This window comes from Tigriopus californicus, chromosome 2 (assembly GCF_007210705.1).
Source record: "Tigriopus californicus strain San Diego chromosome 2, Tcal_SD_v2.1, whole genome shotgun sequence".
NCBI lineage: Eukaryota > Metazoa > Arthropoda > Copepoda > Harpacticoida > Harpacticidae > Tigriopus > Tigriopus californicus.
This window is the reverse complement of record NC_081441.1, coordinates 6,920,899-6,933,685: the sequence shown is the minus strand read 5'-3', so window position 1 is coordinate 6,933,685 and position 12,787 is coordinate 6,920,899. Positions and strand designations below refer to the sequence as shown.

The 12,787-nt window shown below is 41.9% G+C and overlaps 2 protein-coding genes across 6 annotated transcripts; both read right to left on the bottom strand.

Moving 5' to 3' along the window:
* Positions 1-5,441: 5,441 nt before the first annotated feature.
* Positions 5,442-9,246, bottom strand: LOC131893574 (nuclear factor interleukin-3-regulated protein-like). 5 transcript variants are annotated; one of them, XM_059243630.1, is made up of 2 exons: positions 9,056-9,246; positions 5,442-6,653 (listed from the first exon to the last, which is right to left on the bottom strand). In XM_059243630.1, the coding sequence occupies exons 1-2, from the start codon at positions 9,105-9,107 to the stop codon at positions 5,755-5,757; spliced, it is 951 nt and encodes a 316-aa protein (XP_059099613.1). In that variant the 5' UTR covers positions 9,108-9,246; the 3' UTR covers positions 5,442-5,754. The 5 variants fall into 5 exon arrangements, with proteins under 5 accessions (XP_059099613.1, XP_059099614.1, XP_059099618.1 ...); XM_059243631.1 differs by lacking the exon at positions 9,056-9,246 and adding an exon at positions 8,423-8,583; XM_059243635.1 differs by lacking the exon at positions 9,056-9,246 and adding an exon at positions 6,948-8,347.
* Positions 9,247-9,950: 704 nt separating this feature from the next.
* On the bottom strand, positions 9,951-11,568 carry LOC131893570 (GTP-binding protein 128up-like). The gene is made up of 3 exons (XM_059243627.1): positions 11,235-11,568; positions 11,039-11,163; positions 9,951-10,967 (listed from the first exon to the last, which is right to left on the bottom strand). The coding sequence occupies exons 1-3, from the start codon at positions 11,560-11,562 to the stop codon at positions 10,152-10,154; spliced, it is 1,269 nt and encodes a 422-aa protein (XP_059099610.1). The 5' UTR covers positions 11,563-11,568; the 3' UTR covers positions 9,951-10,151.
* Positions 11,569-12,787: the final 1,219 nt, after the last annotated feature.

The following is a 12,787-nucleotide window of genomic DNA, read 5'->3' as shown; positions in this document are numbered from 1 at the left end:
AGTTTTTTTGGAAGAGTCAACAAAACACAGCTTGTCATAACAGCAAATTTATAAAACCATTCATTTTCATCGAAAAAAAAGATCACCTTATGTGGTAGGTATAAAAGCAATNTGTTGTTGTTGTTGTTGTTGTTGTTATTACTACTAGCGATTAGATATGGCGACGGCGGTGATTGTGGCTGAAGCACTAACACTAGCACTGCCAAGGGCTGTGGTTGGCGATGATGACGGCAAAGATGATGTCCACCAAAACGGGCGTTATCGCAGACTGAGTCGACAACGACCTGAATTCCAACCAACCTAACCTCGGGCCTTTTAATATAAATGCCTCTAATCACATCCCAGCATTTCTTTCCATGGCACAATCTGACACGGTTGAAACCCAAAAAAAAAACCGTAGAAAACGATGAGTGTCTGTAACTGCTCAAAATCTGGCCATTCTCCTTCCAACGGAACCCATGACCATTTGGGCGAATGTCAACGGTTCACCCTCGGTAGAGGCAGTAGCATGCACTATCGATGTCAGTCGACGATTTGTGTTCTTAGCCCAAAATTTGACCCATGGGCCTTCAGCGATACTGTAGTGGACTGTGCGAGGGCTCGCTGTTGTCGTATGAAGGGGCCTTTAAGGCTGATACGGAGGAGATCGCAAACCTTGGGTTGGGTGGTTCTCTGCCAGTGTAGCGCACCACCAGCACTTGGCAAAGGTTGCCTCACCTAGCCTGTGTGTAGATCGTGTAGAGGCCCAAGCTGTCGATCGAGAACAAGACAGCCAGAAGGGAGGGCATTGGTTCGAGTTGGGTTGCGTTCGTTACATTAGTGTGGATCATTCTGATGTGCTGTCGCAAGTCAGTTGTCGAGTAATGTTGCCAGGTGCAAAACGAGCCTGGAGGCCAGAATAGGAGCGATTGGAGGCCAGATTCAAGGCCAGGTATGTTTCAAGGCTGGACTTAATAGTCGTTAAACTTTCAGAATTGTAAAGGTTAGGATAGTCGTAGAAATATTTGTGCCACTTTGATCAATCATGGTCTTACGTGAATTTAGTTTGCTATTGGGAATGGCCAGAAATTTAGCTTTTTAATTTTAATTGCAACCTGAAGGCAAGATACCCTAAAAGGGGCCACTTTGAGCGTTTGGAGGCCGTATTCCGTATTGGAGGCTAGATCTGGGCTCAAAATGGATGACAAGATTTGTGTTCAAATGCCACATTGGCAACTCTGGATTGAAGTACGATGGATGGATGGTGAACCTTATTCTCCAGCGATTAGTTGGCGGTGCTACTTTTTTAAACTTAACCTAACCTCATCAAATCTAACCTAACCTTACCTAACCTAACCCAACCTAACCTAATACGATATTAATAGCCTTTAAGGTCTCTCTCCAAACCTTTCTAACAGTTTGTCACAAATTTAAAAATGAGCACCGCCAACTAATCGGTGGAGAATAACGTTTATCTGGATGGATGGATGCTGGCCCATGCAGGACGCAGTGTCCTCTATTATGAGTTGGGACAGGCAAATTGTGTAAAAGGATTTTTGTCAATAAAGACTACATTTTTACTCATTTGGCCTAAAACTGTTTATTTTGGCTGAAATCAGAACTGTCGTTGCTTTATAATTGGTTTGAAATCAAAGCCTGCCGCCAAAATAAAGATATAAAAAGCGTAATTTTGAACGATAAGGCATGTCAAGTAAAGGAAATTCAAGGAAAAATGTGTTCCGGCACCCGGATTTTGGACATTTTAGGGAGGGAGAACTAAGACAAACAGTCAACTTGCACCATCCGCCCATTGAATTTTCAATAACCGAGTGATTTTGAGTGAGCTGTGTTACAAAACCCAACAACATGAACATGTTTGATGTAATTTGGTAAACGCACTATCAAATTGGCTCCATACCTTAACGCTATTTGCTTAGACGACCAAGTAAAATGAAATAAATGTCAAAATGCAATGCATGCACAGTGCAGTTTGGCTGGGCATGTTATCTTTGATTTTACTCCATGTAATAACGTCAGTTGTTCATGAACGCGTTCACTTGACAAGCCCTTTTGATGTGAAATTTTAAATTGCACAGGCCCAACCCTATGTTCAGGGGCTTAATATATCAGCTAATACCAATTTGTTAGTAGACCAAGTGTTATATCATTGTACCTGACCATTTATTGTTATAGTTTGTTTTTAATCAATCAGACATGACTTTTTTTACATTGAATGACATTCTTTGTATTGGTTACAAAATCCGTAAAAACAAGTCCTTCACTTTAATTTTTGGTTGAGGAACAAGGGAGAACAGAAATGAAACAAACCAGTTTCAAGTTGAGAGACAAGCTAAACAGGGCATTAAGGTAGATAAGCAGCCCAAAAAAACGATACATAGCTGTATCCCTAACTCATCCAGGCTAACTGTGTTCTCTTTTTGAGGATGAAAAATTCCAACTTTTCTTCAGTTAGATCAATGTAAGAACTAGATCAATGTTGCAGATCTACTGCTGGGAAAAGAGGAAAAGTAAGCAAGGGGGAAGCATTCCTTGACCCAATTCAAAAAACGTTATGTCATTTGGTCCAAAATTGAGTCAAAATTCTTTTTTTTAACATGCTTTTCAAATTTGTACTGTTGTGAAAAAAGATTTGAAAACACAATCGATCCTTTTTGATTTTATTTGCACCTTTTCCTGCACATTTTGGGCTTATTTTTTTGCACCTTATTGTCTCAAAAAGACTTTGCTATTTTGCACATTTTGCCCATCCTAATTATAAGAGTATGAATATGAGTTTAGCGCCTCATGTGGCGGTATTGTAAACCTTTACTTCCATCCCAAAACAACTCATTCACACTGTTCTTTGAAACCATATAGGCTTCAATGAAAAGTTGTACCCTTAACAATTAGTTACATGACTTTCATTATCCTTCAGGCACTCTTGAACTGATTTTGAATGGGTTAAAAACCATTTGTTGCGTGTCAATTGTAGGACAGGCCAAAATTTGCAGATAGATATGGCCTTTATTGACAGCTAACTTGCATGAAAAGCAGCTGAATTTGGACAAAAAATTGCAAATAAGCTTTCCAAAACATTGGTACCAACATGGTCTGGTGTGTGCAAGGTTTTTTTTGTCTTCCCTATCAAGCAACACGTTGATGAGAAGGAAAATCATATCATAATATCTACTAGCACTGGGATTTGAACCTACCATCCCCAAGGAGAAGATTTTTGCCTTGTTCACGGTGCCTCGTAGACTCTTCAGCATTTTGAATATCCTTAATATTTGGTGAAAAAGATAAATATCAGCTGATTAAAAGAAAAATAATAATTTCAGAGTGTAGCAAATGTATTTCAGAACACTTTTGCCAAGAAAAATTAGCTTTCAAGTTTCTTGAAAGTAATAGTAACCCAATTCTTCCAAAATTAACCATCCACCTTATGACCACTTATCTCATAAATCATGAACACATCCCAAGATGTATCTGATTTTTAAAGGAGAAGGTCATTACACAAACCAAACTGAGCTCCAACATGTGAAATAAAGTATCTTAAAAAAATGTAATGATGAAAGAGCTATTTAAGATGGACAAAAGCATGTGGTTGAAAATTTGTTTATTCAAATGGCAATCTATTGCATACCTACGTGTACTTTTTTTGCAAAAAAATTTGAAAAAATAATCAGGTAGTAAAATTTCCCATTTTTCTTGAAATTGACCAGAACTTCTGAAAACCATTATGCATTTTCGCAAATATTGGTTTTTATTGGCTGAAATGGCTGAAACTGCATTATTAATTGCAGAAACAATGCAGAAAAATCATGAATGTGCAAGTTTTGGCTGGCCCTAGTCATTAGTCACCCGTTTGGTAGTCATAACATCATGAATTATGATGATATACCTAGCTTTCCTCCTTTTTCGGCCATAAGTGATTGTGAATAGGCCATGTTAAGCAAGGGAAATTCAAGAAAAATGTGTGCGGCAACCCAAATATTGAGCATTTTGAGGAAGACAAACATTACAGCCAACCTTTTCTTGACATAGACTGAATTTGTCATTTAATTCAATTTCCCGGCTTGTTGAATCAAACAGTATTCTGATATTGAACCAAGAGTTTTGTACAGTGACAGAACTGCACAAAAAATGACACATTTTGAGTGTTGTTATACAGCTCACTCAATAGCTGAAAATCATATTGGATTCAAGAGCAAGTGTGAGTGCAGGTTGGCCACAATGTTTGTCTTATTTCTCCGTCCTCAAAACGCTGAAAATAAGTGTTGCTGCACTACATATTTCTTGAATTTCTTTTGCTTCACATGCCCTATAGGACAAATCACCCTTATCTCAATTTTGAATGTGAATCCTTATATTTCTATGAACACAGGGTCACTTTTTCATTCTTCAGCATGCATTGCAATAGATACATCTAATTGTTTAACCTACTATTACAAAAAATGTTCTTAATATGAATCAAGTTAAAACTTAACAAAAAGTCGAAACAATGAAGAATGAATCTCAAACTTTTCCTTTACATTTCAGTGTTTTCTTCTTTCTTGTTTTTAGGTTCACGACAGCAAAATGAAATGTAACAACATTGTTTACAACCAATAAAATAGGAAAGTCAAGTTGCGATTTTTTTCACGGGCTTTTCTAACCGCTACAGAGAAGGTTATCCCCAGAACTATCAAAATGGAAGGTTCTGTGTCGTCAATTTTTTACCTGTTAACCTATATATGATATTTGGTCTGCCAATAAATTTGAATTGGCAGACCGAGCTAGTCCTTGAATGCAGGGCTGATCTGGAATTTTGGTCAAACACTTGGCTAAGTCTGACTTGAATCCTGTTACAGGATCAGCACTCACTTATTCCCTGCAAATGATTAAGGTAAGTAAATTGTAAGCCTGCTGAAATCATTGGAGCCCAAACGGGAGAAGCATATCCAAGATGTTGTTGTACAATCAACTGGTACATCGTGATACTATGGCGGGACTTAAATGTCCAATATATCAAACCTAACGATTAAAAATCTTTAGCATCTTCTACTGGATATGTTCATCAAACTTTCCAATATTTAGGAGGACTATTCCTAAATCCTAGTGCTGGGGCGAGTCCGGCAAAAGTCGGACCTGTACAAGTCCTCTGATTTTCCGACTTTTTGCCGGAATCGCCAAGTCCGGCATTGGACTCGAGTCTTTTACTAGAGTCAGGTCAAGCAAAAAGACGAAATTAAATGCGGGGAAACCACACAGCAAGTGTTAGTTTTACTTGTACCTGTATCATTCTCTCTCTCTCTCCAATGTCAAGGTTCCGTTGCTTACAAAGTTTATGTTGGGGTTGCCATAGAACATTATCTGGTTTTGCTCAAAGTTGTACTTCATGTGTTGTAAAGAGCAGTGTAATATACGGATTTATCCAAAACGGTCGCAGGTCTGTTCACTCCTAGAAATTCTACAGCAAGAGCTCTCAAAAACAATTATTCGTATGAGAAATTTTTATTCATTCAAAATAGGTGAAATTTATCCATCTGGACGTACGTGTTCACACGGCTAACAACATTGATCTAGCAGGACTCTGTTTAAAAAGATTCGATCGGATTGAGTCTTTGGTTGGTAAGTAGCATGGGCGCTGAGAAGAAAGAGACGGAGGAGTAAGGATATTTTATCCATTTATCCGGGGGATGACAGGTACTACTAAGATTTCAAACGGAGAGAGCTCGCATCAAAGGGACCTAACGGTCCAAAATTGTCCATCCGAAATCAGCGAAGGTAATTCCTTCACATTTCTATGGATGAGTTGGACACCAAGATGTGAGATAACGCGCTGGCCTCGGAGGGGAACTTTGGAGCCTCCGCATGAGGATGGTGTCCATATGAGAAGTAACGTGGTGAGTCATGGGATTCGTCCATTAGTTTGTTGTGATCTGACAAGAGGTGGCCGGATTTCGGTCGCCGGTTATCCAAGTGATCCGTGTTCTCATTGGATTCGGATTGGTGGTATTTGAACCTGAGCTTATGGGGTAGTTGGTGAATAAATTGATCTTCAGAGGAGCACACGCCTCCAGATGTGTCTGAAGAGGTGGGCGAGAGAGGAGAGAGGGGCATGTGACTGATCTGAGAGGTGGAGGACGACGACAATGTCGACAAGGACGACGAGGAATCTCGAGGATCTCCTCCAATCGCTTGGGCTGGAGACGACTTGACGCCGTCTTGAGAGGATTCTTTGGACAAGTTTTCGGGAGCATCCCCGCATTCACTACTGAAGTCATCCTGCTCGGGGGTACCAGACTCTTCTGAAGGGGACATCCATTCCATCTCTTCTTTGACGATCCTCTCTCCTTCGAATCGTTCTTGAATGTCGTAGAAATTGATCAAAGACTCGCCTCTGATGCCGTAACGCTCAAAAATGGCCGTCAATTGGGCTCGAAGGAAAGCGTTGTCCTTGGACAGCTCCATGACTTTCGTTTCAAGGATCATGTCGTTGAGGCGTCGCTTCTCTCTGGATCGTTTGGCAGCCTCATTGTTTCTTCGCCTTCTTTCCCAGTAGCTTTGATCCTTTTTGAAATCTGGCGTGAATTCCCGACGCTTCCTTTGAGGGAACAAATCCCCATGGGGAATCGAACCCACATTTTGCTTGGCCATCTCCAGTAGATTGGATCCGTTCAAGACCATTTTTTCTATAAGCGAAAATGACAAATATGAGCTCATTTTGACTATCCAGGGAAGTTCCTTCAATTTTTACTTCAGTATTTGTGCTTAATCTATTATTCCTTGATTCGTAAAGTATGGCGCACCATGAACAAGTCACGACCGATTGTCAGATTTGACGACTGCCTACGAGTGACCTACGTATGTACCCAACCGCCCTATCGATTCCTCCTGTACACAATTCCAGGGTACAAGTCTTAAAATCCCGTTCTGATTCAACACGTGTGGCTAAGTTTCCGACGACCCGTCTCACGAGGCCCGACCTGGGTTTCACAGCTCTAGTTGGTGTGCGTATGGGAGTGTGTTTTTATTCAACTCTTGAATGTGGAACGAGCACCCGCACCCGACTTGGCCAGAAAAGCTCACGTTCCAAAAATGTGCGTGCGACAAAGACAGAATGAAGGGAACCCAACCGAGCCGGTGAGGAGAGGCAATGTAGGGACAAAGAGAGACAGAGAGAAAGAGAGAGAGAGAGAAAGAGAGAGAGAGAGCAGGCTCTTCGATCTCTGTTGGCTTGGGAAATGCCAAGTTCGAGTCCAGAAAGAGAGAAGAGAAGGCGAGCGAGACTGGGAGCTCACGTTTTGTTTGGGACACGTGAAGCCAAGGCACATGGGACACTTGCTTACGACATGAACAGATCGTAAAACGTTTCTATGGCTCAAATGGATACTGATCAGATATTGTTAGGAAATGTGCTGGAAAACTTCTTCGGAATTGAATGATTGACTCAAACTCGGAGACGTTTCTTGCTTCGCTAATTCCTGACTGGTTGTGGTTTTGAAACCTGTACATGGTCAATTGGTGTGCGGCGCGTGCATCGAGTAAAGGACACACAATGTTTCAAGCCAGTCATCGTGAATGTGAACGTGAGCTCTTACGAGGAACTGGTGAGCTCAGCCTTACGTAAGGAAAGGAAAAAAAGGGTCTGGGACACAAATGCAACCTGTCAATGTATTCAGTGGATTTGTTAAGCAGAAATATTTATGTCTTGGCCATGTGACGGAGAATCGTGCAAATCTGCTCAATTTTCAATGCTCATTGTGTTGGGCCGAAAATTAGCTCATTATTTTCTGACGCTAAGTTGCTACCCTTCAATGGGAAAACGAGAAATGCCCTCCCAATGTTCATTTCTCTAAAACTTCCAACGAAAAGAGCAAGGCCTCTCGAGATGAGGCTTCTCAATAAGGCTGAGCTTGAGAAAACATCACACCACATTGATGTGGGTTGAAGTCTCTGAACTGTCTGCTTTCCTTTTTCTCATTGAAAAAAAGGATTTAAGCAATAAAACGAGGATGTTGCTGAAAACTTATTTTTGCGAGGAATTCTTAGCAATTGAATTATTTCTCGCAAATGACACCAATGAGCTACCTAAACCTTATACTGCAAAGGTCTCTTGAATTTTCTAATAATATTCATTGTGGGGGAATTGTGCATGGGTTCGGTTTTCTTTGGTTATTAAATTTTTATCGAAAATTTTTCGGACTTGATCTCACAACTGTGTTGATCCAACTGAGGTTTTTCAAGCAAAAAAAATGGATAAAAATCGAGGAAAGTGTACAGAAAGAACCAAGACATGTTCATATACTTGCTTTGAGTTCATGATTAATTCATCAAAATTTTAATGCTAACTAGTCATGAAGAGGTTCGCACAGTACGATCCTGTTTGAATAGTTCAGACCTGAACGAAGACTAAGACTGAACCAGGTGTTTCGCTTGCTGATATATTTGCGTCACTTACCCTTTAGATCCTTGAATTAGATTAGAATTTGTTTGATGTGCAGAGTTATTTCTATCTTATTGTGTGTAGCTCGTTCGAATCAGCCTTCTTCTCGTCTCAACCGATTGTTTTTGAATGGCCTTTTGATTCAAGCCCGGTAACATTTTGTTATTGTTCCTGGTCGGATCGCGCCCTCCGAGCCTCCGAGCCTCCGAGGGCGCTGTGAGGGCATGCCCCCCCCCCNCAGAGTTCTTTCTATCTTATTGTGTGTAGCTCGTTCGAATCAGCCTTCTTATTCTGTTTCTTTCGACCTCACGCCAAACGTGTTCCTCACGTTCGCTCGGGAAGGAAAATTGCGCAAACCAGTGAGGACGTTGCACGTCAGGGAAGCAAGAAGGTCGGCCAAAGCGTATGTAAGTGCAAACGAAGGAAAGAAGGCCACGAGGAGGACGCTCACGCTTGCCGCGTCGAGAAATGAAGTTACGTATGACACCTTTGGAGACGCGTGCATCTCCGAGAAGTATGTGAACCTCTGACACGGGTGGGTTGAAAGTTCTCCTGTGACCAGATATTCAAGCACACTAAACTGGATCACGTTCCTATTTCCTGGCTCATGTAAGAAGAACAAACTACTTAACCTAAGCTCGCTCTCACCATCAAGGCATGAGGAACAGGGGATTACATGGATAAGCATTATAACCATCATTGACCATTCAAATCCTCAGGGTGTATGTGGGGGTTGGCCAGGTCAATTCATGGCAAACCCTTCCTTTGTAGGAGCTAATTATCAGAGAACAACGTGAAGGTGCCTTGTGGGCGATTAAGCCTCAAGTCTCTTGGTCACGACTTCATTTCTCTTTTGTAAGAATGATTAGATCCTCAACGTGAATGGAGTTCCACACACCATCAAATGGGCACGTTTTAGATCCATGCAAGTCGCCTTCGTATTTATACGAGTTCAACTAATGCACACATCATCTCATCGAGCCGAGGACTCAAAGACTGACACAGACACGAGTGGAAAGCGGGTTTCCTTTTTTCATACTCTTCAATTTATTTCTGGTCTTGAAGACCACCAAACAACTTAAAGGCGAATAGGGAGCTCTCGCTCTCTCTCTCTTTCCCTCGTGTTTTCGAGAACTCGAGTACTTACGCGTGGAAGGAACTAATGTTATGTTGCAAAACGTTGTTCGGAAAGACTTCCATAATATCATGGTACACGAGACTTTCGATCAACGTGAATGGACACAAGAGTACGTTTTCTTAAGCGACAAAAAAAGGAACGGACAGTGAACACGTCAACTCATAGATCGATAAAAAAAGATGTCAGTGGTTGTTTGCAAACCACGCATATCATAGAGGGAACAACACTACGCAGTGTATGTAACATTTTCCTAACTTTGTTGGTTTATGAAATAAGGATGTTCGTTAGTCAACAAAGCTACGAGCCCCCCATATGGACAATCAGCAAACAAGTATTGGGCGGAAGCTCATTGTCGTGGAAGTTGTTTGTTGCTCTTAAGAAGTTGATAATGGAATAAAACCGCCGTTATATAGTTTTTTTCCGGCTCTTAATAAGAAATGAATGCACGTATACAAAGGTCAAAGTGGCAGATGCTTTTTCACTTTCTCTGAAGTGCGTACCCTCGACAGTTGGAAGATGGGTAATTGATTGTAAGAATTCGTCCAATTCAGGTTAACTTTAGAATCTCCCATTCCCAAAGGACGCTCGGAATTTGCCCATCGGAACTTAGATCTTCTTCACTATTTGAACAACGTCTTCATCGTGCAGAACGTGATCTTTGCCCACTTTTTGAGGCTGATGTTTCACCGAAGATCCCCAAACGAGCGCATACTTCAACTCTTTGATGATTGTGCGATGGATCTTGTTACAGAAATCTTCCAATGTGCAATGGTCTGTTTGGAGGACAACGGGAGACTCATAGTCTGGCAACTGGCCCTTGGGTTTGGTATAAATCCGGACGAGCTGCAGGTATTCCCACATCTTCTCCAAGAGGCTATCATAGTTCCACTTGTGATGAGCCGAAATTGGCACACAGTGGGGAATTTGACACACAATATCTAGTTCTTCAATGCTGATCTGATCGATCTTGTTGAGTAAGTAAATACAGGGCACGTAGGTTCGATTGCCTTCCACCACGTCAATCAAGTCATCTGATGTAGCGTCAAATCGCAGAGTCACATCGGCATTATGAATCCGATACTCGCCCAGGATGGTTTTGACCAAATCGATGTCGAGCTCGGACTGAGGCACCAAGCATTGTAGGTTGATCCCACCCTTCTCTTTACGGCGGAAGCCGATGTTGGGTGCTTTCTTGTTCAATCGGATTCCAAAGCCGTCCAATTCCTTCTCAATGATCCGCTTGTGCTGTAGAGGCTTTAGCACATCAAGAACGATGAAAATCAGACTGCACGTCTTGCCCACCGCAATGACTTGACGCCCACGACCTTTGCCATCTTTGGCACCTTCAATGATCCCAGGCAAATCGAGCAACTGAACCTTGGCACCCTTATATTTGATACACCCGGGTACCGTGGTCAGGGTCTGAAAAAATAGTTGGTAACATGTGCCATTGAGAAGGGCAAATAATCTAATGCACACCCTGCAAACCGTACCGTGAACTCATAGGCAGCCACTTCCGAATAGACCCCGGCCAGGTTACTTAGTAACGTCGATTTGCCCACAGACGGAAATCCTATAAACCCTATCCTCGCGTCTCCGGTTTTCGCCACCTCGAAGCCTTTTAACGAAATTCCAAGATAAAAAAACAACCATCCATGCCTTTCTGGCTGCTGCTGGCATACTACCCACCATCGGATGTTCCTCCTCCCTGAGATTTCGGTGTGATCAACTCTCGCCGAAGTTTGGCCAGTTTGGCCTTGAGCATGCCCAAATGGCCAGCCGTGGCCTTGTTCTTCTGCGTGCGGGCCATCTCGGCCTCAATCTCCGCGATCTTTTCGACAATCCCCGACATGATGGGCGTGGGCTTCCTCGGTTTATACCAAACAGAGTTAGTTCGACAAGTATTGCCTTGTGTTCGGGTCCGAGTTGTTGTCAACGTGTAGAATTCGAGCCATGTGCGACAGCTGAATGACGATAAACCACCCGTCAGGGTGACTAATGAGCCCATCTTTGGCATTCTCAACTGACTAGTCTATCCTCAAATCTCAAAAACATAAAACAAACCAAGAAAACGCACGTACATTCGTCGATAAAGGAAGGCACTTACGATGAATTCATTAATCAGCTTCAACGTAGTATCTGGAAAGGTTTGTCCTTCCTTCGATCGGTGAATCGAATCTCTACATTGAGTCTTCTAGAGAAAAAGGATGGGAGAAAGAAGGTTAACAAATCAAGGAAACTCACTTATGTTCATTGATACAGGCACTTACGATGTATTAATTGATGAAATCAGCTCCAACGGAGTGAGTGTCTTAAAAGGTTTATTCTCTCTTCGATCATTGTCGAATCCCAACATTGAATTTTCTAAGTAATGAACATGGTAGAAAGAATAGCTATTTCTTTTACGAGGGTTTCCTACTCCCTGGGTGTGGAAAACTAGAGAAGGGGAGAGTAAGTGGATTGAGGGCAAATCTGAACCATGCAATCGACCAGTTTCATGTCCAAGTGCATTGTGTCGACCTAGGGAGGCAAGAGTAAGTAGTGCCAGAGGTGGAGGAGTAGGAGCCGCCCGCTCCTTCCGTCCTTGGCTCCTCCGACGGCACTGGCTCTACTTACTCTCGCCTCCCTAGGTCGACGCAGAGCACGCACGAGGCCATGAGTCTGGTTGACTGCATGTTTCAGGGTGGCCCGAGGTACCACGTTGCTCTCCGATTCGACAGTTTTCAGACCCAGGGAGTAGCAACCCGAGTGAAAGACGCAATTTTCCGTCATGTAAGATGAAAATGTCCGGTATTTTTTGGCCCAAAAGAAGCAAAAAAAACTTGTCACATCACTATTGGTTGAAAATTGCCAAGTTTAGAGAAAAAAGTATTAAAAAAACGTGATGACTACATTTCAAGACAGTAAGGAAATATCTTTGTCAAGTATTAAGTATATTAAGTATCATTCTAACCCAAACTCCCCAAACAGGTTAAAAAGTTACAATGGGGTTAATTCAACATCATTCAGGTTGTTACCAATTATTTCTTGAAGTTAGCAGTGTTGTACCTCAATAAAAAGTTTATATATTCAATTCAAAGACCAGCTGCAACAGTTCTTAATCCATGGATCAAAACTTGGCGTGCATATTTATAAATCTGTTGAATTTGAAGAAGATTTATGTATGAAAAGCATCATTGTTGGGTCACAGACTTTCAAATAACATCAAAAGATTTACCAAAATAATAGATTGCATTATTTAA

Excerpts from the sequence above, each read along its gene's own strand:
- LOC131893574 (XM_059243630.1), bottom strand. The coding sequence starts at position 9,107 with ATGATGGTTATAATGCTTATCCATGTAATCCCCTGTTCCTCATGCCTT. Across the intron at positions 6,654-9,055 it reads CTGTTCCTCATGCCTTGATG|AAAAAATGGTCTTGAACGGA; the intron begins GTGAGAGCGAGC and ends TTTCGCTTATAG.
- LOC131893570 (XM_059243627.1), bottom strand. The coding sequence starts at position 11,562 with ATGCCAAAGATGGGCTCATTAGTCACCCTGACGGGTGGTTTATCGTCA. Across the intron at positions 11,164-11,234 it reads GGGAGGAGGAACATCCGATG|GCTTCGAGGTGGCGAAAACC; the intron begins GTGGGTAGTATG and ends TTTCGTTAAAAG. Across the intron at positions 10,968-11,038 it reads TGGCTGCCTATGAGTTCACG|ACCCTGACCACGGTACCCGG; the intron begins GTACGGTTTGCA and ends CTATTTTTTCAG.